The 25,070-nt window shown below is 38.9% G+C and overlaps 1 protein-coding gene across 4 annotated transcripts in view; it reads left to right on the plus strand.

Moving 5' to 3' along the window:
- The window catches only part of CSNK1A1 (casein kinase 1 alpha 1), a 37,883-nt gene that overhangs the window by 5,163 nt on the left and 7,650 nt on the right, over positions 1–25,070 (plus strand). The window contains exons 3-10 of one of the 4 annotated variants that reach the window (XM_049829158.1): positions 10,137–10,263; positions 12,065–12,163; positions 14,587–14,670; positions 17,970–18,109; positions 21,376–21,454; positions 22,471–22,545; positions 23,739–23,845; positions 24,722–24,875. In XM_049829158.1, coding sequence (XP_049685115.1) covers positions 10,137–10,263; positions 12,065–12,163; positions 14,587–14,670; positions 17,970–18,109; positions 21,376–21,454; positions 22,471–22,545; positions 23,739–23,845; positions 24,722–24,875 — 865 coding nt within the window. Of the gene's footprint in view, positions 1–10,136; positions 10,264–12,064; positions 12,164–14,586; positions 14,671–17,969; positions 18,110–21,375; positions 21,455–22,470; positions 22,546–23,738; positions 23,846–24,721; positions 24,876–25,070 lie in introns of those variants that run through there. The other 3 variants (XM_049829157.1, XM_049829159.1, XM_049829160.1) reach the window with 3 other exon arrangements.

The raw sequence follows: 25,070 nt of genomic DNA on the forward strand, positions 1-25,070 counted from the left end.
CTCTTGAACCAAGCTTAACATTCTAACAATCTGATCTGCCTTTAGGACCCAATGCAAAGTCTGCAGTATTCTGCTGGGCTTATTCTCATTGTTCTCAGCCATCAGCTGTCTTTTTCTTTTTTCCTCTCTTTTTCAGTGGCACAGCATTTTTAGCTGTAATCTTGTTAACTGGGCACTGATCCTGTTAGTTTGTACTATCTACCTTTATTCCTGAATTCTTGGTTCTGGCTTGGAGGAATGCAGCAGAGTGTTTGCTCATTTTTGTATGTTGTTCTGTTCATACTGTAAGTGTTAAACTACTCTTGACAAAAGCAATTCTTCGAGTTGTCTGTGACAGACACTCTTGATTTTTGCCATTTATGGTGTTTATTCACTATTGTTTGTGTCCATTGCAAAGATTACCTTTAGATACTCTTTTAGACATACTTTTGAAAGCAAAGTGGGATTCAGATTTTTTTCCTGACAGTATCATGGGATAACTTGTTTTCATTATCATCCGTTTCAAATGGAAAACAGCTATGATGGAACCAGCTGTGGCTATTGGTGATGTATTAGAAGTGTTGCACTTAAGAGCAGGAAGAGAGCCTAGTGAATGTGAAACAGATACTGCATATATTCTTGTGTGGGCAAGGCCAAAGAGATACTGTACAGCATGTGAGGCTAATCAAGGTGATATTTAAGTTTAGTAATTTTGCAAGTTTAAAAACCAAAAGCTACTGACTTAGTGATTTTTTTTAAACATTCTCTTGCAAACTGAACAAGTAAAATACTTAGGTTTCTGAACTTTTCAATGCAGTAATGTCTTGCAAAATATTTTGATGTTGAGAAATTCAGTATCGCCACCCATGCATCACTACGCAATCTTCTAAATAGTGAAACATTGTAAAGTTTGTGGCAAAAAAAAAAATCTATAAAAGCATCTACTATTTTTGTTCTTCTGGTTGCTTACTGCCATGGTGTTGGATAATCAATAACAGACTGTGTTTGTATTCACCTTCATAATACATGTAATGGAAAAAAAATGTGGTCAAGTTTGGTAATCTTAGGGTTGTTCTCACAATGGATTTTTCCTTCAGCACTTCAGATTTTGATCTCTCAGCAGTGCTTAAAAATCTGTAAATACACCTTTCAAACACCTTAGTTTTAAACTTTTCCCAATAACTTCCTGCAGCATAAAAAACCCAAAACATGCACACACACAAAACCACCACTGAAAAAATACCCACCAAACCCACAAACAAAAACCCCTACCCACCCAACACTTCCCCCCCCCAGGAAAAAAAAAAAAAAAAAAGAAAAAAACCACCCCCAAAACTAGTAGTCAGGTAAAGTCTGAAAAGTTTTCTGTCGTCTTTTCATTGGTAAGACTGATACTTTCATCTAGGTCTGCAGGTAATGAGGAGGAAGGTTCTAGCAATACAGCCTCCTATTAATTAACCTTCTGTTATTACTTAAAGCTGCATACTGAAGGGCAGAACCACCTTAGTGGATAAGGGGAAGCCTGTTGTTCTGGTAGCTAAAAGTAAAATGGGAAGTTAGTCTTTTAAATTGATATCCAAAATTTTTCTACTGAGAGAATGAATATCTTGAAACAAAATGTATTTCATAACAATCTAAACTTCTGTCTTAATTGGTCTTCATGGCCCCCTTAAAAGCATCCAAGAGAGACCACAGTTTGAAAACAAATGAAGCTATCCTTTTTTTCACTTTGTGGGGTTTTTCTTTTTTTCTCCTTGCCTTAGCTCAGCCTTTGCAGAAGGAGCTGCAAAAGTATGCAGTTTCCATTCAGTGTTACTGTTTGGAATAGGTGATGAGCACAGGTACTACTGAAACACTTTTCCTCAACAATGTTCCCTGTACCTACTGTGGATTAATGGATTACCTTCTCAACTGAACTGAACCTTCTGACTTTGATGGAAGAAACTTGACTTGAGTTCTCCTCACTTCCTACCAGGTGTTAGTATACCTCATTAAACAGCTTGCAAAACAGCGAGTCAGCTACATGGAAGTATGTATGTATGCAACATAAGACTAGGCAGATAAAATGACCTTATTGCTTAGGAGATGAGTTGCACTGGCATACTTCATGTATTCATGTTTCTCTCATAACCGTACAAAAAATGATACAGAATTTTATTTATAGAGTCTATCTAACTTCATAGCGTAGGGTGTTCATTGCTGTTTCTTTCTTTAGTACTTGGGTGGCCTAATTCATACTCACCATGGCAACTAACGTTAGATGACATCTGCTAAATATTCGACTTCAGTATTTCAGTCATGCCATATTATGTTAAGATCATTTATATTACTCGTAGCTGGTTAACAGTTAAGTGCTTTTCCAGCTTCAGGGGAAATAAACTAGAAATACAAAATATGTGTCAAGTTAGACATGAATCTTATGATGCTAGATTACCTTTCTTATATGTGTTGCTTCATTATCTGTTAAGACTCAAATTAGTATATTTTTACAGGGATAATATACTTCCCAATTTGTCTGAAACTTCATTATTTGTCAGGAGATGTCTGTCCTGAGAAGTCTAGAATGTGGGACCAGAAGGAACCACTTTGGTCCAAATCCAGCACCTGTTTTGGACAACATGCTATTTTTTCTGTGAATCAGTCAGGTGCAGTGTTAAAACTTTCTAGGCTAGCATGGCAGCACTCATGATTCTGTTGTCAGAGGGAGAGCTTCTGTGCCTAAAGATAAATGCTTGTACCCATAGGCAGTCAGCTCCTATTTATTTCTTCCCTAATTTTTTTTTAATAACCTTCTCCCAGTTACAGTCCTTCTGTATCTATAAAGAATAGTTGTATAACTCTGTAGCTGCCTTGCTGAGCTGTTTGAATACATGATTACAGAGGTCACCACCTTCCCAATCTTTTCTGAAGTCTCCTGTCCCTGTTCTGATTGGGATTTCCTTTTCTGAATGTTGTTGACAGGGCTTGCACATCAGTGCCTTAAGCATTGATACAGATTGCTTCACAGTTTCTGTGTAAAATACCTGTACTTTTCCTGGTTAGGATTACTTATTATTTTTCAGTGATGCCTGGTACTAGAACTGTATGATTATAGGGAGGTCTGTGTTTTCTTTTTAGTCACATCATCTGACTAATGCCTAGTTCAGAGACTTTTGTATAAATGACTTAGTGCTTGCAGAAATGGAATACAGTTCCAGAGTGTTCATCAGTTCAGTGTCATTTGGTTTTCTTTAGGATGTCTGAATCCTTTGTGTTCATGAGGCCTTCCAGACTTGCATATTCACCCTCATGTGCCTGCTGACTTGTCAAACTTGGTAACAAGGTGATCTCAGGTAATTCTAAGTGATCTTAGGTAGTTCTAGTAGTAAGTTCTTTCCAGATTGCTTCTTCACTGTACGCTTTTAATAGCTTTCTTATCCACCTTAGTTCTTCTGACAATCCATTTTTGTCATGTGAACTCTTCCACTTAGTGTTTGAAAGCCCAAGTGCTGGGAAACTAATTGCATAGGACAGGGTAATCATAGGGTCACATACCATGAATTATGAAAGTGGCAAAAGTTTATGTAATCTGAAAGAAGTTTAAATTGGCCTTTTTTTCTTTTTATGTGACTGTAAAGGTTTCTGGAAGTCTAAAGGTTTGAGTTTAACTACTCAGGTCTTGTCACAGAAGCATTGTACTTCCTTGCAGTGAGGCACTAGGAGAATTTTTTTTTGTCTTAAAAAAGCATGACCTTCTTCGGTTCTGTTTGTCATTTCAGGTTGCCACAGCCTCCACTGGCATGATCAATGATATAACTGACAGAAGCCTTAGAGGAGGATAGATTACTTGGCAAAGCAGGTGTTGGTCAAGGAGAGCTTTTATTCAGCTGGAATGAAATAGTCTTGTTATAGTTGCTCTGTTAGTAGGAACACTTTCTTGTGGCACTGAGCTGATGTTCTGGTTTTGTATATAATAAGTTGACAAAACGACATGCCATTATGCTAATGGTGACAATACCTTTACTGCCTTCATGGTTTCAGAATGCATGGTATTTGGGGTTTCTTTACCAGTGATGAACAGCTGTGCAGTTATTCAGTAATTTAGTTCTTGATCTAAATTTGATATTTTTTTTCATGTGAATCTTCTGAATCCTTTTATTCTCACACAGCTTTGATAATTGCGCTGGTTTTGTTATCTTGTTGTTGTAATTACAAGTGCCAGTGTAATGGATTAAACTGCTGGTTGCCTATTAAAATTGTGTAAGTGGTACCATAGTCTGAAACTGAGCCTATAATTTCATGGCCTGTGTCTAAATTCTGTTAGCCCTTCGCCTACCTTTCTTTGCTAGCTGACCTACCTCAATATGACCCTTTCAAAGGATGATAAACGAGATGTGAAGAGAATATTATAATAACCAAATGAAATGTTTTCTCAGTTAATAGCTTTTGTTTGTTTTTTATAACAAATTTATTCAAACATATCTTTTGTCATTGACATTTATGAAATATGCAGTTGTTGAAATAGACATAAAATTTTTGAAAGATGCAGCTATGAAAACAAAGGGTTTTTAAGTTTGGGTAGACCTGACTACAGTACTAAGTGCTAGATGTGTGTCAGTATTTCACTTGCTTGTCTCAGGGTTAGTCAAGAGAATTAAAAAAACACCCCACATGAGTTCAAGTAAACATTCACTTGTCATGTGATCTGGCATCATACCCGCTTTACTGTATGGGATTTGGAAACTGAATACTTTCAGACTACTGTGCCATGTGACTTAGTTGTTCAGCATAGAGCTACAAATACTGAAATTCAAGATGTTACAAAATTTCAGCTGTATATGTGCACTGGGACAATATATCAGGCAGCTAAACCACTTGATTTTACAACTTGTGAGTCTTGGTCTTTCACTTTAGACAAGTCACTGAAGTCAAATTAAGGTCACTGTTCAATCTTTTAGCATGCTTTGACAGAAAGCTTCATAAAGGATATTTACTGTATTCTAACTGATCTGTAGTAATTTGATCTGTAGCTTTAAACACATGAGGTAAGGGAGAGTGACGAAGCATTTTTATGCATGCGAGAGCTTGGGCACGCCTTTCAGCTTGAATATGGACTAAGGTTCTTAACAGCTGTATCGGATGTTACAGTGTTACACTGCCAGTTCAAGGATAAATCTTAGCTCTTCAATAATAATGTTGTCCTGTTAGTGTTTTGTGTAGTCTTCAATAAGATCATCTACTGCTGTTCTTCAGGAAAGCTGATAATAATCTGTACTTGGTGTGGGCCTTTGGCATAAGGAGGTATAAATGGGCCTGTGCTACAGAATCAAAATTCTCCATTTAGAAAATATGTCCTAATGGGACGTACAGCACTGTGGGAACAAATTGGAGAAATAATGAGTTTTCCTAGTCTAGTAATTCAGCTTTTCTTTTTGAAATAATACATTGTATGTAACTATATGCAATGTCATTATCTACCCAAAGTGAACTGTCTAGTTAAATCGCCTGCCCCCACTTTCCACTCCCCTCCAGATCTCTCTCTGCTTAAAATGTATTACTGCTCTTGCTTCCTCAACTTTAGTATGAGAGAGTACTTCCAACTGTTCTTAAAAAAAAAAAAAAAAGTCCATGGAGCTCTAACAGACATGTGGGACACTTGTGTTCTGAGATGCTAGTGTCAACTAATAGTTGCCCAGGGCTTTGTATGGATCATTCCTTCATATTAGTAGTTCACTCCAAGTTTCATTGCTGATGGAGTATTAGAACTCCTGAAGATTTCTCTTTGAGACACTAGCCTTTTTTTTAGAGTTGCGCTCACTTCATTGCCATGTTGTTTTGCACTTTAACCCAGTAGTGTTAAAACATGCATGCCAAAGTGCTCTGAATTTGTGTTCATCCAAAATGTGTGCTTATATGCCATTTTAAATTGATTATGCGAATATGGGAGTAAGGAGTACTTGCCAAGCTCTTATGTATCATAATATCCAAGGTTCCTAAGAAGAGCCAAGACTTCCAACATTTTTACTCAGAGCTGCCAGTAGTAGCAGCTACTGGACTTTGAATGGACATGATGTAGCCTTACTTCTTAATCCCGTTTTCCCTGGAAATGTTCCAAGGGAAATGAAAACTTACTTCCAGTGTTAGCAAAGTAAATAAAGTACAAGTTACTCCAATACCCTAGCAGAAGTTTCAGTTGCCAGTAGTGAAAGGAATAGATGTAGCAGTCTTCTGTGAGGAAATACAGGCAGGTAAATATGAAAACGAAATGTTAAGAGGTCCCATCTTCTTTGTCTTGCAGAGTTGATTCTGCTTTCCACCAGTGCAAAATGGCCAGGAGCTTAAAATTTTCACGTGCATATGTAGAAGTAGGCCAAATGGAGGTTGTGCAATCAACCTGAATTACTGCACTTACTAAGCAGAGATCCCTATAGAGGAACCAAATGCCTTTTAAAATACAGCTCCCAGGGTAGGCTTCTTTTTCATCAGCTTCACTTTTTCTATGATGCTGTAACTAAATTTTTGTAGCTCAGTTGAAGACTGGTCTTTGATCCTTTTTGCTTATACTGTAGTCTCTTGGGCACTGAACCTTTACTGTACTGAACAGTTATGCTCAGCATTTGAATTGGACTTCAATTCTTGAAGAAAATCTTATTTTATCTAGATCTTGATTTACTCCTCTGCTTCAGTTCAGCTTGTTATTCTTTAGACTTTTTTACAACAAACCTAAATTTCATATGACAGAACAACTAGGCAGATCATTTGCTCCAGTTTTCATTACTCTAGATGGTCATAATGTTTAATTTTCAGCTGTGACCCACTGAGTTGTTTATAAAGCCTTGTCAAAACTACTCAGCCATTTGCACAGGTGACTTTGATAGGAACCAAGAAGTAGATTTACAGGCATAGTCAGTAATTCTTGAACAGAAGTTGGTTTGTAGTTAAGAACTTTTCTCAGCAGCATCTCATTTTAACTCTTTCTCCATCCTTGCATTGCATTTTTAAAATACTCTTCTTGGCTGCTCTTGCAGTTGAAACTAGCTTCTGATCACTCCTTAAAAGGCCTTAGCTAGGCAGGTCTTTTCAAAATGTTTACGTTTCATGGCTCGGTGTCAGATTGCAGTGTGAATATTAACCTTTTCATAAATTGCAGACTTTATCAAGTAATACTATCAGCATGCTTTCTTAGTTGAGTCACTTTTAAGTTGGGGCTTTTTGTACATCATAGTACATTCAGTGACTCTTGAGAAGGTAAAAACTGATAAATAGTACTTACAGTATTGGTATGATCATTAACATGTTTGAGGAAAACTGTTTTGTTGATGTTTCATTTGAATGACTGCTTTCAAAATACTTATTTTATCCATCCTCTCCTGATGTAGGGAATGAATAAAGGTCCTAGACTGATCCGTAGAACAATGAGTATGATCCACAGCTCATATATAACTTTTATCAAATTTATAACAATGCATTACAAAGTGCACGGCTTCTACTAGAATCCTGACAATGGGAAGGTACAGGCCAGTAGTTCCTGAAACAAACTGAAATATAGAATCTTTTCTCTGTGGTTTTTAAATGTTTTACTCTACTATCCCGCGTAAGCTTGGAATCCTGTGAGTAACAAGGAATTTATCAGCTTTATCAGGGGTAACTACTTTCCAGACAACTGTGCATTAGTCTTCAGGAGTCATTGCCTAAAGTGGAAATAAAATGTCTATACAGAGGTTGTGGTTTAACCCCAGCCAGCAACTAAACACCACGCAGCCGCTCTATCACTCCCCCCTCAGCTAGACAGGGGAGAGAAAATACAACAAAAGGCTTGTGGGCGGAGATAAGGACAGGGAAAGATCACTCAACCAATTGCTGTCATGGGCAAAACAGACTCAACTTGGGGAATATTAACTTATTGCCAATCAGACCAGAGTAGGGTAATGAGAAATAAAACCAAATCTTTGAAACACCTTCCTCCACCCCTCCCTTCTTCCTGGGCACAGCTTCTCTCCTGAATTCTCTACCTAGCCCCCTCCGCCCCCCCCAGCAGCATGGTGGGATGGCGAATGGGGGTTATGGTCAGTTCATCACACGTTGTCTCTGCCGCTCCCTCCTCAGGGCAGGACTCCTCACACTCTTCCCCTGCTCCAGTGTGGGGTCCCTCCCATGGGAGACAGTTCCCCATGAACTTCTCCAACGTGGGTCCTTCCCACAGGCTGCAGTTCTTTGTGAACTGCTCCAGCATGGGTCCCTTCCACGGGGTGCAGTCCTTCAGGCACAGACTGCTCCAGCATGGGTCCCCCGTGGGGTCACAAGTCCTGCAAGAAAACCTGCTCCGTGGGTTCCTGTCTCCACAGATGTGCAGGTCCTGCCAGGAGCCTGCTCCAGCGTGGGCTTCCCACGGGGTCACAGCCTCCTTCGGGCACCCACCTGCTCTAGCATGGGGTCCTGCATGGGCTGCAGGTGGAGATCTGCTCCACCATGGACCTCCATGTGCTGCTGGGGGACAGCCTCACCATGGTCTTCCCCATGGATTGCAGGGGAATCTCTGCTCTGGTGCCTGGAGCATCTCTTCCCCCTCCTTCACTGACCTTGGTGTCTGCAGGGTTGTTTCTCTTACATGTTCTCAATCCTCTCTCTGGCTGCAATTTCTGTGCTGCAGCAACGTTTTTTTTCCTTCTTAAATATGTTATCCCAGAGGCGCTACCACTGTTGCTGGTTGGCTCGGCCTTGGCCAGCAGCAGGTCCATCTTGGAGCTGGCTGGCATTGGCTCTGTCAGACATAGGGGAAGCTTCTAGCAGCTTCTCACAGAAGCCACCCCTGTATCAACCCTCCTGCTACCAAAATCTTGCTGTGCAAACCCAATACGACAGATGTTTAAGCCTCAGCTTACTACTATGTTTGAACTGAATCTGGATTTTTTAATATTTTTTTTTACCTGCATGCTCTTATTATGGGGTATATTATTGTATTCTTAGTGTATCTTGTCTGCACCTCTGTTGTTGGAAACTTAATACTCCTCCAGGAGAGAGCTGGTCAGTGCCTTATCTATTGAGTGCTGGTGCTAGGTCCTTGTCATAAGGAATAGTTGCCTAGCAAAGGCAAAATGTAGCCTTCCAATCGATAAGGAATCTTTACTGTTACGTACTACTAGTACTCAGCACAGCTTCATGAACAGTTTTTCACACACACCTCACACTTAACTGTAGGTATGTGGAATGTACAGAAGGACTGTAGAGAAGAATATTCAGGTTCTGTCTTTCAGTGCCCATTTAAAATATGGAAATTCACAGCTGAGATTTGCAGAAGTGAAGGGTGTGACTCCAGGTCCTCTCAGGTAGCTTAGATAGTGAAATACTATCCCCAAGTTGCAGATAACATAAAGCAATACTGTGGTGGAAACCCTAGATGTGTATTGGAAGGAAAAATACACATGGGAGGCCTTCTGCTTGTTCTCACAGCATTGGTTAACACTTAATTTTTTGCCCCAAATTGATATATCTACACTTAAGGGCAGATATCACAGTCTGTTTGGCTGCTAGTGATATCTTGCTACATTCTTATTTTTGCTTTTATGACATTTAAGTGTTTTTTACTTTATGATGTTGAAAACGTGGTGAAGAGCCTTTATCTTCTACTTAATAGGACAGTAGAACTTGATTGCTGTGTGTTGAATTTGGGTGAATGAACAAACTGGTCGTATGAGTTAACTGAATGAGCTGCTTTGGTCTGTTGCAAAGAAGTCGCACCTGAAAACAAAGCTTAAAGCATTTAAAGATGTTTTTATGAAGTCAAATAATGCAGGAAACAATGACGGGAGCGTAAGGTGTTCTGCAGATGAGTTTCAGTTCAGACTTTGTACACATACCTCAGTATGTTGACATGTAATGGTTTCTGCTTTGATTGCATTTTGATTTTGGTGTTTGATATTTCAGTTGCTGCTAAAGTGTAGTGGTGTTTCCTCTTAAGGGAAAATTAAACATGTGCACACACACTTGCCAACATGTGTATTCTGTTTTGTCCTCAGACTTTGCTTCCAGGGAAAGTAAGATGCTACTAGCCTTAGCTTTTAGTTAGCTTTTTGAGGTTGAACTTTACTCAGCAACGTACCCTTGTAGCTGAGAGGGCTAATGGTATCCTCGGCTGCATTAGGATTCCTGCTAATGCTGAACAATTTTCTTTGTTGTAGGTGGTATGGTCAAGAAAAGGACTACAATGTTCTAGTTATGGATCTTCTTGGTCCCAGCCTCGAAGACCTATTCAACTTCTGTTCTCGCAGGTTTACGATGAAAACAGTACTTATGTTAGCAGACCAGGTAAGTACAAATATTACTGTGCGAAAGTTAAAAACCCTAAAGCATTTTGTGCACCGTGGTTCTCTTTAAGTGTGTTAATGTTTATGCAGTGTTACATATAGCTAAGTGAACACTTGACCTATATGGGAATGAAGTAGTGGTTTCTGTGTGCTGTGACATACAAAATGAACGTAGGCCTATAGTGGGCGGACAGCGCAGGTACCAACTTCTTGATGCTGCAGATCTAACAAGTGCAGCTTTATTAAAGTATCGAGACTAATATGGGTGGATTAACTCCCAGTATCAGCTGTGGGGGTGGTGGTAGAAGGTCTGAAGCAGTCTCTGGTTATGGTTGATCTGGTTCAATGGAAACCTGCTATGTGTTGGCCAGCTGCGGTGACAGGTGGGCAACATGCAAGTCTACGGGTCTGTTCTTACTGAGTGTCACTATGCACTGACAACCTCCTGTAACTTCTAGTACCAGACCACAAGCTAATAAATACTGTTTAGGTGGTTGTGGTGCTTAAAGACAGTTCTTAAAGCTGTTGGTGGAGATGCTACTTTACCTCAAGCTCAATCAAGGCCTCTAAAACTAAGGTCCATTAAGTCTCTTTCTAGCAATTGATATTTTTTCAGCTTCGTCATGAGAGTGCAGCATTGAAACGGCCAGCCATGGTTATTTCTCGCTATTTATTAAATAGCTTGATTGTGCTGTCTTCAGCTACTTGAAAGGCAGTAAGGGTTTCTTGAGTTGAATATTCAGTGGTAGTTTAAATTTCATCTAATATTACGTAATTGATGTTAGTACCAAGTTGTCACTTAGCCAGATGCTCGTAGAATCCCAGGCTCTTGGCCAAGGAAGCTCATGGCATTTGTATGGAGACAAGGTCAGCTGTTCCTATTCTCAGCTGCCTTAAGTGAGTGGTACGCTTGCTATAGAGAGCCATTTGCCTGCTCAGTTAGCTAGAGTTTGGGTGTTACAGCATCTCCAGGGAATCTGTATGGTTTTCGTACCATATTCCTTTAGATGATAAACACTAATTAGTTGTCATCTGGGAAAAATAGATGGGATGTATGATATCAGTGCATGGAACTGGCTTTTAGGGCATAGTCCAGTAGAACAGCTGTCAAGGGTATGATGTTGTAACAGTTCAACTCAATAAAGGCTTTGTGAAGAGTGTTTTAGTAGCTGGAAAGCTTTACCTCATAAATGCATGTGCTGTGATCTCACGCACAGGAAATTGCATGGCTGTATATGATGATGCAGGTGTGCCGGGGTTTCTCTGCGTCTTCATTGCCAACTGTTATTCCTGGACATGGTAGTGTAGATATGACAGTGTGGGCCACATTCAAATTGTTACTTGCTCTGTGAAAACTGTTACCAGGAAGAGTGGTGCTTGGTGATGAATGAATAACCAGATGAATGAATAACTGGGACAGGGGGAGGGAAAGAGCTGTAAAATTGTCTTGTAGTAGGTATAGAAAACCTTTGTTTGAGGTAAGAAAAAGAAATTACTCTTTAATGGAGCGCTATAGTTAGAACATGAACTTGAATGTCTAAGAAATAGTTTCAGGTATTTAATCTGCCATTGCCTGACCAACATTATGGGATTTAAATTTATCTTTCTTACATGTTAATTTGAACAGCATTAAAAAAAAAAAAAAAAACACCCAAAAAACTTGATTTTCATTAAGCAAATACATAAACTTAAGTTGCAGAGGAAGGTAACACTAAAGATTCATGCTTTCATTGAAGGTTTAAGTGAATTGTATTGCTTTCATTGAAATCTTACCTGTTTTGTTCTTGCTGTTTTTTTTGCAGATGATCAGTAGAATTGAATATGTGCACACAAAGAATTTTATACACAGAGACATTAAACCAGATAACTTCCTAATGGGTATTGGGCGTCACTGTAATAAGGTTAGTCTAATGCTCTTTGTTTAAAAGATCCAAAGGGAATGGCGATGTTACTTGATTCAAGCTGCACAACCTTTTTAAAACTGGTTGCTAAAACTGATGTTTTGGATGCTAAACCATGCTTCTTCAATGTGAGAACTTGGATTTCTCAGTGTCTGCTTCTAAATGCAGTGGCATACACATGTGGGTCTCTGACCCACTCTGTGAGATGCACTTGATTGCAAGATGATTTCTAGGCTTGCAACAAGATTATAAACTAACCCTAGAGAATACTTAGCTACTTTTATCAATGATGAAGTTTCATTATTGAGATGACTGTTGTAATAGCATTTTTTTCCTCAATGATAAAGTCAAATCTTATCTTTGGCTTTGGGGCTGACTTCCCGGGATAAAAAGGATTCATGCCAACGTGGGAGCTCCTGACCTACAGGTCATCAGGGCATTAAATCTTGCAGTGACAGACTGATAAAAGAGAACTCTTCAGCCATCAGAATTGTAGATATGACTAATAGCCAGCATGTAAATCAGTTGTCTTTATAAATAACTGAAATTATGCAAATATGTTGGTGGAGAACTGTTAAGTTGTAGAGTACCCAAATATGTTGTACAACAAAAAACTGCTCTCAATTTGCTTTGTGGAAAAAAAAAAGCAGGGTGAGGGGTGGGCTGAGGGTGTTGCACTTGTTTTGATGGGTAAACGTAGTCAGAAGTGCATGTTTCCTGTTGAAAACCTTATATAGAAAAACTTTTTCATTTTATTTTTAGTTCTCTTGAGTGAAATATGCTTAATTCTGCAACTTGTATGTCGAGCTCGGGCAGACAGGCAGCATTGGCAATGCATTAAGCATGCTACTTAATAGAAATTAACTTCAGGACAAATGTATGTGATCAAGCTGTTTATTGGAAGCAAGATTCCCACTTATCTTCTCTATATGCCATCTGAGAATGTCTCATCTCTTTAGGCACTACTAGTATTTAAAATGTTTACCTTTGTTTGCCTGTATGAATGCCAACTTCAGGGCCATGAACATTAGAAGGGGAAGGCTTGATTAACATGAGATAACAGCTCTTGTCTGAAGAGGTGCAGTGCACTGAATGTTTAGATACAACCATTGTTGGAAAAGCTTGTAAGTCCAGCTGAAAGGCAGTCTTTATGTAATCCTGTTGCTGTTAAACTTTGCTTGTTCCCAAGTTTCATACTTTCACTCTATTTTTCTCTGCTGTGTCGAGCAGTTAGGCTCCTTAATTTTCTGGCATGACTTAGAGTATAACTTGAAAACTTTAATTTTTTTTTTCCTAGTTTTAGTTTCTGATTTCCAATTGTTCTTTTTGGGCCATTTTTCTATACTTTTGCACGGTCATGCTAGGTTGGCATTGCTGCACTCTGTTTCATCTTGATGTGGATTAATGGCCTAGAAATTGCTGCTGTGATTACTTTAGTGGAGGAACACATTAGATTTGCATCAGCTGAAATGAAGAACAAAATTGCCTGTAAACCATTATTATTTTTTTTCCCCCATTAGTAGACTAGTTAGGAAGCCATGCAGTGATATGGTGGTAAACACTGTCTGTGGGCATGGGCTTTGTTACTGTTGCAGGGTTTTAGAGATTAGGGAGTGAGTTCTTGACTGAAGTGCAAATTGATAGGTTTACAAGGAGCAAAATGAGGAATGGGTTGCTTCAGTTTGGAACCAAGTACTTTATCTAGGGAACACTTGCCACCATACAGAATTTACTTTGTTTCTTTTTGTAACTAAGTGTAGTTTTTTAGAGATGACTATACACAGTTCAAAGAAAATCAGCCACAAAGACTAGAACAGTATGGTAATCTTGTTCCAGTAGCTTCCTGTCAGTTATATTTTTTAAGAAATTAAATTGATTTTTTTCAAATTTTGATTTGGTGATTGGGAGAAATTTTGCTCCCACCTTAAAAGATGAATTTTCAGCTCTGCTAGAAGTAAGCCCTGCATGCTTATGAAAGTAAACTTTAAGGTGACTAAATGCCTTCTACCTCTTCCTTACTGAAGATTTACTTTTTCTAAATGTCTTTTGGGGGAAGGGCAGTTTGTGGAACCAAAGGATGCTTATGTAAGCAAAACTTCAATTTCCTTTTTTAATAGAGCCAAATGTCACCATTGTTATCCCTGGTCAAGGCAGTGCCATTTTGGAGCGGCTCACAGTTGAAATTTACCTTGTCATGTCTAACAAATTTTCTCCTTGGGAAAAAAAAAACAACCAAACCAAAACACCAAAAAAAACCCCAAACATACATAGTTTTTTGAAAACTACAGTGCTTGGTGGAAGAAGGATGGCATTTGGCTACCCTGTTCTTTCTCGAACGCCTCGGTGTTGCCTGTCTGCGCCAGCCATTGTTGCAATGTAAGCAATACTGTTTGATGCACTGCCACCCTCTATTGTTTGTTCAGTGTTTAGAATCTCCAGTGGGGAAGAGGAAAAGAAGCATGACTGTTAGTACTTCTCAGGACCCATCTTTCTCAGGATTAAACCAGGTCTGAACTGTCTCCTATTCCAACCTCAACCCCAAATTCATGTGCTTTATTTTTGTTTTGTTTTTGGTTTTGTTTTTTTTTTTTTTTTGTTTTGGTTTTGTTTTTTTTTTTCTGGAGAATGTAGACCTTGCAAAAGCACCTCTTATGTTGGCATTATTCAGACATACTTGGCAAACATGTAACATTACTAAGATGTTTCCTTGTGGCGCTTGTTTAAATTGTGGAATTATTTCTAAACTTGATATTAAAAAGGGCTAAATGTACGTGCTTGATTTCATATGCAGAAGCAAGTTTTATTTTTGTCCTTTGACTTTTAAAGGCAGTCTGTTGAATGTGTTGAAGGATAGACATACTATCCTAGTGAAATAGCAGGGCTTCTGCATAGGACTGTCTGCTTGCCTTGCTGTAGGGTTCCTGCAGTGTCTTTGAATGCACATGGAGAAGTTCTGTTATTGCTTCAGCCAGACTCCTTCCATTGTGCTTACAAAATGAAATTACTCCAACAAGCTGGTTCTTGGAGAATCATGAGCTTATCTTATAGTGTTAAATGTAGTACTCGTGACTCTTAAAAGAGAAGATGAATTGGAGAGAAATGAAGACATATGCCAGTTTGTAGCAGGACACCTGGAAATTGCTGAATATGAATCATAGCTCAGGAGTTTGGCCATAGAATCAGTCTGTAGCTTTCCACAGTGATAGTCTTTGTGTATTAAATTCCAGGCAGCTAGCTGCTGTATGCAAGCTGACAGGCTTCTGTTGTCTGCTTCTGAAACTTTCTTATCAGTTGAAGCAGAGACTTTGATCTACTTCTCTAGTTGCTCTTGGCAAAAATCTTGCCCTACTTCTCCAGTTTCCTGCTGATCATGCAACAAACAGAATTAAGGTGGTACGAGGTTATCTGTGGGAATACATCTGTGTTCCTGCTGGCTGGCATCGGTACATTCTGTGCTCATCCAAATCAGGCTGCATCTTCCAACTTAACTCTTCGCAAGATGAACTTACTCCTTTGCCATCCATCCATCTAGAATGGGAAATACAGAATGAGTCTAAGCTAGGGAACAGAGTAAAATTCCCCAGAGAAATCAGTGCTGTAAAATAATATCCAGTTACTTGACTAGCGTAAAGCAGGTCTGTGTTGCTGAATTGATTGGGTTTTTTTTAAGAAGTTCTGCCCATACCTCTTGAGAGAAGGCAGAATTACCTTTTTCAGGTCTAGCATTGAGAGCTTGTAGCAGCCATCATTTACTTTTATAACTCTTGAAGAAAGTAGTCTAACCATGTCTGTGCTAAACAGGGCTAGGCACTAGCTATTTATGTATTACAGGCACGCTTCCAGTATTAACTATTTTGATTCATGAACTGTGACTTTGTTCCTTCATACCATTAATTAACAGCAAGATCCTCAGGATTACCAAAAGCATGTAAAGACTGAATTGTTTGAAGTGTTTGTAACTAAATGTGCAGTGAAAATATTCTGACTGATGTGTATAGTGTTTGGTTTTCCCTCCTTATCAAGGTATAGTATTTTGCTTAAACTAATGGGCAAAGGCCCTGTAAAAGTAGCTATTGCAAACTATACATTCAGTCTGTCATCAGATCAGAAAGCTTTAATCGGAAAATAAGGGATTGCATTTGAGCTCAGGCTTTGCTTCTAGGAAAGTTGCATTTGCAGTATAGTAATCACATAGAAGCTTTATACTATCTGCTTTAGGAGTTTAGTATCAAAATAGCTAATTTCCTGGTAGATGGAGAACATGTCCGTGCTCACTAAGTGAATAACTACCTCTAGTGGTAGCTGTGGTGGGTGCAACAAAGACAAGACCCTCCACTTCCCTGAACTATCTGACCAGTGTAGTTGATTTAAAAACTTTGTTTTACATCCTCTTGCTCAAAGCATTCTGGATTTTCAGGATGCCTTTCAGTAGAACAGCAAAGGTAGTACTGCTGTGCTTTGTGGTTGTATATAAATCACGGCAAGACATGAACTCAAGGTTTTCTGCTCCAAAATCAGTAGTTTAAGAGATTTTTAGCTTTGTTTTTTCCTGTCTAGATTACTATAGTTAGAAAATCTTCTTCAACCAGAATTCTAAAACATACCTACTGTTCAGTTCGGAAACTTTCAGTCTTTCAGTCTTTGGTACTTCCATGTTGAGTGTCACTTTATAATTCACAGCACTTCCAGTGTGCCAGTGACCCTTTGTTTCAGTCTTGGATGCTGGTGTACCTGCATATCAATTTCTAGTACTTGTCTGCATTTAAAGCTGCATCTTCCATTCTAGAATCACTTTTAAGGTGTTGCTGAATAGGTTTTTACTGAGAATTTCTTGAACCTTATGTCTTCCTTCCTTCCCCCACCCAAATCACTCTTGCAGTATTCATTAATCTGTAGGGGTTGTAGTCCCTGATCCTGTAGCATTAATCCAGCGTTGGAATCAGGAGCTCAGCCTGATGATTTGTAGCTTGAAGACTGATTGCTAGAATTTGAAATGTTCCTTATGTACTTCTGCCTCAGCTTTTTTTGCCTAGTCCTGAAATCTTGTCGCAAGAAGGTACAGTCTGTATTAACCTTTGTAGATAGGCTGGCTGTTAGCACACTAATTAGCACGCACTCAGTTGTTGCTAAATATCAAATCATTGGGCAAGCTTGGTTATTAGAAACCTAAACTGGATTCCATGTACTAGGCTCTAGCTTCCTGGCTGTATTAACGTCATCAGCAAGTGTGTCATGCTGCTGTGGTAGTGTTCTGGTAGTTTTAAAATGAGCATATGATTGAAAGCAGGATGTCTTGTTTGCTGTTGAAGGTTTTGGCCTTATGCTCTGCAGAATGGCCAGTGTTCTTTGAGACATAGAGAAGAATACAGGATATGCATCATTTGCATTAAGCTGCTGAGCTGCCATTAACTATCTGTATGTGTAAACTGCTAGTGTGAGTGGGTTTTTGTGAAGTGTGCTTTTGCACTTACTAGTTTCCTTCCTAAATTGTGCACTGTAGTTATTGAGCTAATGTGATACGAACTACAATAGTAACATAAAATAGTTGTAGAACTAGGCTACAGATGCTGAGTAGCACAATCTAATCTATTCCACTGGATTGAGAAAAGGCTTGAACTAATTCACTATTAAGTTTTTGAACTGGCTAGTTAAAGCGAGTTGTGACTCTGCATTGTTACTTTGCTTCCTCTTAACTGTAGGCTGTTACATTGTGTGGATGTCTTAAAATGGAGCTAATGCCTAGTGAAAGAGGTTGGGGATTCCTTGCACTGTATAGGAATATAATCTATTTTCATTTTTCTTTAAGTTATTCCTTATTGACTTTGGTTTGGCCAAAAAGTACCGGGACAACAGGACAAGGCAACACATACCATACAGAGAAGACAAAAATCTCACTGGCACAGCTCGATATGCCAGTATCAATGCACATCTTGGCATTGAGCAGAGGTGAGTTCAAGGAGATTACTGCTGTGCTTTTGGAGGCTGCAAGATGATCTTATTTGTAAGCTTCTGAAGTGTCTGAACTAATTTTATATGAATAAGTGTATTTATCCCTTTGCAATGCTTTTCTTTGTGGCTGTCTAAACAAGGGTGGGGGGAAAATCCAAGCACCTAACTTGCTTCTTGAAGAGAGTCTAAGTCTTGCGGGCATGAGGTGGATATTCTGCATACTGTTCTGGGTTTTTTTTAAGTATAAGCTATGCTTTCATGTGGATCTGCCAGAGGACCTTCACAAATAAAATGATGCACTTTCCTGATTGTGTTGGTACCTGTTGATGCCACTGCTGACTGGCTTGAGGTGCAATTCTGTAGCCAGAAAGGGTATTCTAAAGCTGGTGTCTGTGTCCTGTTTTCTCACTCTCCCTTCAAGTGAGTACACTATTGTTTATCTTTTTGCCTGCAAGCAAGACTTAAAGATCTACTTCACTCATTGTATTTTGGTTTCTGGTATATGCAACTATAGTTGTGGTGCTGTATGTTTGTATGTACACATGTATATGTGTGTATATGTATGTTTATATGTTTCAGCTTTGCTTAATCAACAAACATGTTTTTATCATCTGGATCAAAAGCATATTGCTACTACAGTATCCTAGCAGTGGTCCAGTGGCGATAGCACTTTGGGTTGTTTGGAAGTGTATGTTAGGTACTTGTGAGATATGAAGTGATGCCTCTCTTCCTTACCTATATGCCTAGATACTGTAATGTATAAGTGTAATAGTGTGGCTTTACCACGTGGTACTGAGGTTGCTTAGACATAGTTAAAACTTCCATGAATGTCTGTGCCTCTGACCTTCAATTTAATCAGGATGGGAATGACTAAAGTCCTAGTGGTCAACTTCAACAGAACATGTGACTTACAAATATTTGGTGCTTTAAAATGCTTCATGCTTTCTCCTTGCCTTAATTTCCTTAAGGTTCCTTAAGTGTATTTTATTGTCTGTCAGTGTCATTATTTAAACCTACTCTGAAGTAAGTGCATTTCATAGAACCCATGCCTTTCTTGTAAGGCAATAGCAGTGCTAGCACCTTACAGTGAAGGGAGGGAACTGCAAAGGTCTATTGTTTTTGAATTTAGTTGGAGGTTTTGTACCATTTCTGCTGGTACTGGGAATTCTAATATAATTAGAAATGTAGCTTGGTGCATGCTGTAAGCTATTAGACTGTCTAGATCAAGCCAACAGTGAGGCAAACAAATAATATTCCTGTAATCAAGAGAAACCAGTCCTGAAGGTTATGGCAGAATATTTCAACTGTTAGTGCTGTACTTCAACTGTTACAGAACATGTTTTCCTATATGTAATGACAGCTATTCTCGGGGAGCTGTTTGCAGTGTTATCCATTTCATGTTTTAGTAATGGAGAATATTGTCCTGTTTTCCAAATCCTGAAAATCACTTTTATCAATATATGATCAAATGTAATATAACCATTACAGATTTACAGAACTAAATGTTTCCTACTACAAAATCATGAAAATAAACATTGAAACAATGAACTGGATGGGGGATGGAAACTATTAATCCCTATTGCTTCTGAATTTACCACTGCCTTCTCAGAAAATGTAATTTTATGTCATGACCCCTTACTGGTTCACTGAATCCTGTTGATTAAAATATGCAATTCTAATAGAATTAGCAAGTTTTGCAGGCTGAAATCTGTGGTCTTAGTATCATTTTTCATCCCTCACTTTGGCTGTGGTTTCGTGTTATAGCTGAGATGACTTCAGAGCTAGCTGCTGTCAAGAGAAGTAAAGCAATCTTCTCTTCCCTGACCCCTGGGCACAGCTAGTGCTTTTTTGGCCTTGTGGTGAAACAGTTTAGGAAGCCAAGCTGATTTTCTTCTCGGATAGCTCCCTGAACAGGTTCCCAAAAGGGTTAGAGAGCTGGAACATGAGTTGAGGGGCTGACAGGCAGGCCATTCTGATGATTATTAGTGGTTATACTGGGTTGGCTATAACATAAAGCATCACCTACCACTTCTTTCCTCTCATACCAAGATCTGGAGGTGGATCTGTCCAGGTTCTTACAGATTTTTTTTTCATTTAAAGGGAGCTGTTTTACACCCATATGTATAATCCTGTTTGCAATACCTCTCTCAGCCTTTTGCTCCCTTGCGGGGGTAGTAGGTGCGTAGTCTTTCTTGCCACCATTTAAATGCTTTTCTTGCAGATCTGCCTGGTTGGCAAAGCAGCAGCAATACCTGTCAGGTTCTTTTGATAAGGAAGCTGGGAGGAGAAAAAGAAGTTATTTTTCTGTCTCCTGTTAAATAGATGTCAGCTGCAGAGGGGCAGTCAGAGGAAAAATCTGATTCTACCACAGCTGGGAAGAGGCAACTTTGCCAAGAGGAAAAAAATCATGGAGTGTTTTTTCCACTTTGGTGAACTGTACTAGCCCTAGTAATCACGAAAGCTGTGTAGCAAAGTATGATGGTGTTCATGTGGCTGAAGTGTGGATCTGGAGCATATGCAGTACAGAAGACATTTGAAGCCTTTTAGATGAGAGCTTGCATGCAAATTCTCACTGAAGTCTATGGATGGATAACGTTGGAGTTCTCTAGCTGCCTTGAAACAGGCTTCATATGGGAAGAAAGCAGAGGCACCTCTCTGATGCATGCACCTTTCTAAATACTGCTTTTCTTTTAAAAATCACAGAGACAGTTCAGGGTTTTTCTTAACAGAAGTGACAAAAGAAAGGAATTATGCCCTTTTGAGGCTAGATGTTCAGCATTGGTCCCAGATTGAGGCAAGGTTCAGGGAAAAATCTTCCTTAACAAAGTTAAAGCTAACGTCATATGTCTTACAATGCATTCTGTGGTTCCTACAGGTGAAACTTCAGTTTCTATCCAAGCTACTTAATTAAATGGGAAAGACATTTAATGTTTCACTCTTTATTTTCCAAAGTTTTTGTTTCCCAAATTATTCTAATGTAACTGCAGATGGAAACTTACCACACACAATACCTACTGACTATTCCTTGCTTGAAAAATGAATAGGATCTTCCTGCTTGTGAAGACTTGTTACGTGCCTGCCAGTGGAATCCTGAACACCTAGATGTCTTAGCTGTATTAGAAAGAGACCTTCCTTTGCACCAAAGCTTAGGTTTTGTTCCTTAATTTCTATTATTATTTTTTAAATTTTTGAATAGTTGCGCTGTTTGGAAAAAAGTATGAAATGCTGAAATACAATTCATCATGTTCTTCCTCTTTCTCCAGTCGTCGGGATGACATGGAATCTCTAGGCTATGTATTGATGTACTTTAACAGAACCAGTCTGCCTTGGCAAGGATTAAAGGTAGGTTATGTTGCCTTCCCACCCCCCTCTTCCTTTTTTTTTTTTTTTTTTTATGTTTGGGTATTGTGCTTCTGCCTGCTGGTCCGGATAGGTGGTTGTATATAATGTTTAGCTTCAGTTATACAAAACGGCTTTTCCCAAGGCATGATATTTATAGAATGTAGAAGAAAAGTTCTTTCTGCTTCTCATGCAGCAGGCAAAATGTGTATTGTCTGACTGTCTTAAAATTTATGCTAAACAATAGCTTATGTCATCTTTGCAAATTATTATTGTTGTCTTGTAGGCTGAGGCCCTTTTTGGGAAGTAGAGAATAACATTGTTAGTGGCTTTTTGAATTGCTGTAGTGAGCATGGAAATAATCTCTCGCCTAGCAAGTTCACCTTTAGCGATATCTTCAGTCCAGTTTATGGCATGACTGAATAATTATTAGCCACAACAGACTTGTTTCAAGTATTTGCATGTATGGTAGCTAAGTACAAGCATGGCAAATATTTCTTTCTTCTGTTATATAGACTTCAGTGATTTGTTTTCATGTTGTAATTGTTTTTCTTCCTCCATGTGAGAATTGTGTGACTCAAATGGAGTTGCAGCTGCAAGTTTTCTAAAAAGGCAAGCAGCTTGTGAAGCACTAGAACTCTTCGTCTGCAAATGAATGTAATGGCTGCTTACTGAAACATGCAGGCAACCCTTGAATGGGGTACTGAGTGGGAATTAATAGAACTTTGGCAAATGTAAATGCAAGTCTGGTCTGTTTAACAGACAAAAGCAGCAGCTAGAACTACACGAGCTGTGCCATGTGATGGAAGCATTAGTCTGCAACAAATGGTATTAAACTGAGTCCAAATCTTAATACCAGATTGACCTTCATTCCCTTTGCAATAAGTGTGTGGGACTTGGAGATTTCACATAAAATACTTATGGTTGACCAAAGGATTTTTGTCATTTTTTTTGGCTACTGTCCTTGTTCATCCAGTGTTGCACAATATCTCTTATATTGTGACCTACATGTTCCACAGGCTGCAACAAAGAAGCAAAAGTATGAAAAGATTAGTGAAAAGAAAATGTCCACTCCTGTTGAGGTTTTGTGTAAGGTAAGAGTTTCCAAATGATGTCATACTGTGAAATGGAAGGTCTTTTCTTTATTGTTTTTTTAAAACTAGAGCCAATATATTAGACAGTCTCACATGGCATTTGCTGCTGAATAATACTTCTCTGGCAGTCATGGGTGCCTTGGGTTTGGCCACCCAGCAAGACTATATGTGTGTAACAGGGCAGGCATTCGCTGCTGTTTCTTGGCATAGTTCATGCCACCATCATACCAGTTCTTGGTGACTGTTGGCTGTGCAAGCTCTCCAGCTCTCTTAGGTGAGGCTTGTTCATTTCTTCAAGATAGAGCTGTATAGCTTGCCTGTATATACTTGTTTCTGCCTCTTCAAGATTGTTCATATTGTCTTCTGTATCTCAAATAGAGGCTGTAGTGAAAATGGATGTCAAGTGATCTTTAAAGCCATATCACAGAATGAAGTTTTTCCAATGCTATCTTTTGGGTCTTAAGATTTCTCTTGAACCGTGGCAGCCACATGCTTCTTGCCATGTATTCTCAAGGACCTTTGTTAATTCTTGCACATCAAACAGCAGCACCAAGGATTGCACTTTATAGTCAGGCACATTTATATACCCTTACAGTCTGACAGCATCTTCCAAACTGCTGAACTGTTATACCCTGTGTTTTCTTTCTTGTAGTACAGCATTATGCTGTGTGCTATTACCTATTCATATGTAGGCTTTAATATAGCATTAAATGTACAAATATGTAAAGCAGGGAATCTTTGAAAAAGGTTTTTGTGGTTTAAGTCTTCATACTTAATAATGTTAACTGACCTTGCCTCTAGTATGTTGAAGTAGATTATCAAGGAAACATAAGTGGAATCTTTTAAGAGACAATAACTACTTGTTTCAGAGACCTAGTTAATAAAAACTAGGTTTAATTAGGATGAATGAAGTGCTTTAAATATGTTGTATGTTGAAGGTTTTGGTAGCAGAGGACTTGTGATTGCAAAACATACATCAGGTAACAATTCTGGGGAAGGAACGTGTACCTCGTAACCTGCTGATCAAATCCACTTTCTGAATAACTAGAGGCAAAGTGGAACTTAAGACTTATGAATCTTCAGCCAGGTTTTTTTTCTGCCATATAGACAGAAATACAGCTTTTTGCCTTCTTATGGGTTGTTAGAAGCTTTTTGCTGCAAGCCATGGCTTGATTAACATTGTTGATTTACAGGGATTCCCTGCAGAATTTGCCATGTATCTGAACTACTGTCGTGGCCTGCGCTTTGAAGAGGCACCAGATTACATGTATCTGAGGCAATTATTCCGTATTCTTTTCAGGTCAGTCTCAAAGTGGAAAAGTACAGAAATTTCTTAGTGCTTTACCAGTTGGTAACTGTTCTGTGGGACTTGCACTGCAGAAAGCTGCTCCATATGTGTATGGTGTAGGGAGTTCCTCTGGGACTTTCTTTCATTTCAGAGTTAGAAAAGCTGTTTGAAGGACCTGAAAAATATTGTTCAATGTTAAACATGAAGGGAAAGACTCCCTTGGTTTTTGTATTGCATGATCTGACCACTAATGCTAGAGGGTTGAGCCCCATGCTTCAAGTTCTGTTGCAAGTAGTTTAAGAAATCAACCCCTCAGTAGAAGTGTTACAGGCTTTTTGTGTTTAGAGATTGGTGATGGGACTAGCAGTTGTGCCCAGGAGATAGATATCAATGGAGGGAAATAGTGCTGTTTCATTGAGCTTGTTAGAAAAACCAGAACATAAACTCAGCCTTGTGGAGTGAACAGCATCTGTCAAAAGAAGAGCTGGTACTGATCTCTCAAGAGTCTCCCCCCAGGTTTCTGGAATCCAAAGGAATTTTTTTTCTGTGATCTATGATACTGCAGTCTGTCTTTAAAACTATATATATTTAAAAAAAAAAAAAAAGGCTGAGAACCTCAGTGAAGAGAAATGTGTAAGCTGGGTTGTGAGGAAGTGCTTCTTCTACAGACTTTTGTGTAAACAGTAAAGAAAACGCTGCTTGATGGTATTTGGGCTTGCTTCAAGAATCCCTTTAAGTTAGTAATACTTAGCATTTGTATACCATTCATAATCTCCAAAGCAGCTTACAGAAAGAGTTAACCTCTAGTTCTGGGTTTTCAGCAAAGGCTTGGTATTAGTAGTAAGGAAGTTATGATGTATTACAGTAAAGTATTTCACTCTTTTCTAGGACCTTGAACCATCAATATGACTACACATTCGACTGGACAATGTTAAAGCAGAAAGCAGCACAGCAGGCAGCCTCTTCCAGTGGGCAGGGGCAGCAGGCCCAAACCCCCACAGGCAAGCAAACTGACAAATCCAAGAGTAACATGAAAGGTTAGTAGCCAAGAACCAAGTGACGTTACAGGAAAAAAAAATTACACTAATTTGGACAATGTCAGCAATTTAAGTGTTAGATCAAGGAGGTGGTTTAAAAAATGTATTTGGCTGTTAATTTAAAAAGCAAAAACAAAAGACGTCCTTGGAGAATTTGACTACTAACTTTATACCAAAATGTCCTTGTTCTTCATATCATT

The sequence above is a fragment of the Accipiter gentilis genome, chromosome 26, assembly GCF_929443795.1.
Source record: "Accipiter gentilis chromosome 26, bAccGen1.1, whole genome shotgun sequence".
NCBI lineage: Eukaryota > Metazoa > Chordata > Aves > Accipitriformes > Accipitridae > Astur > Astur gentilis.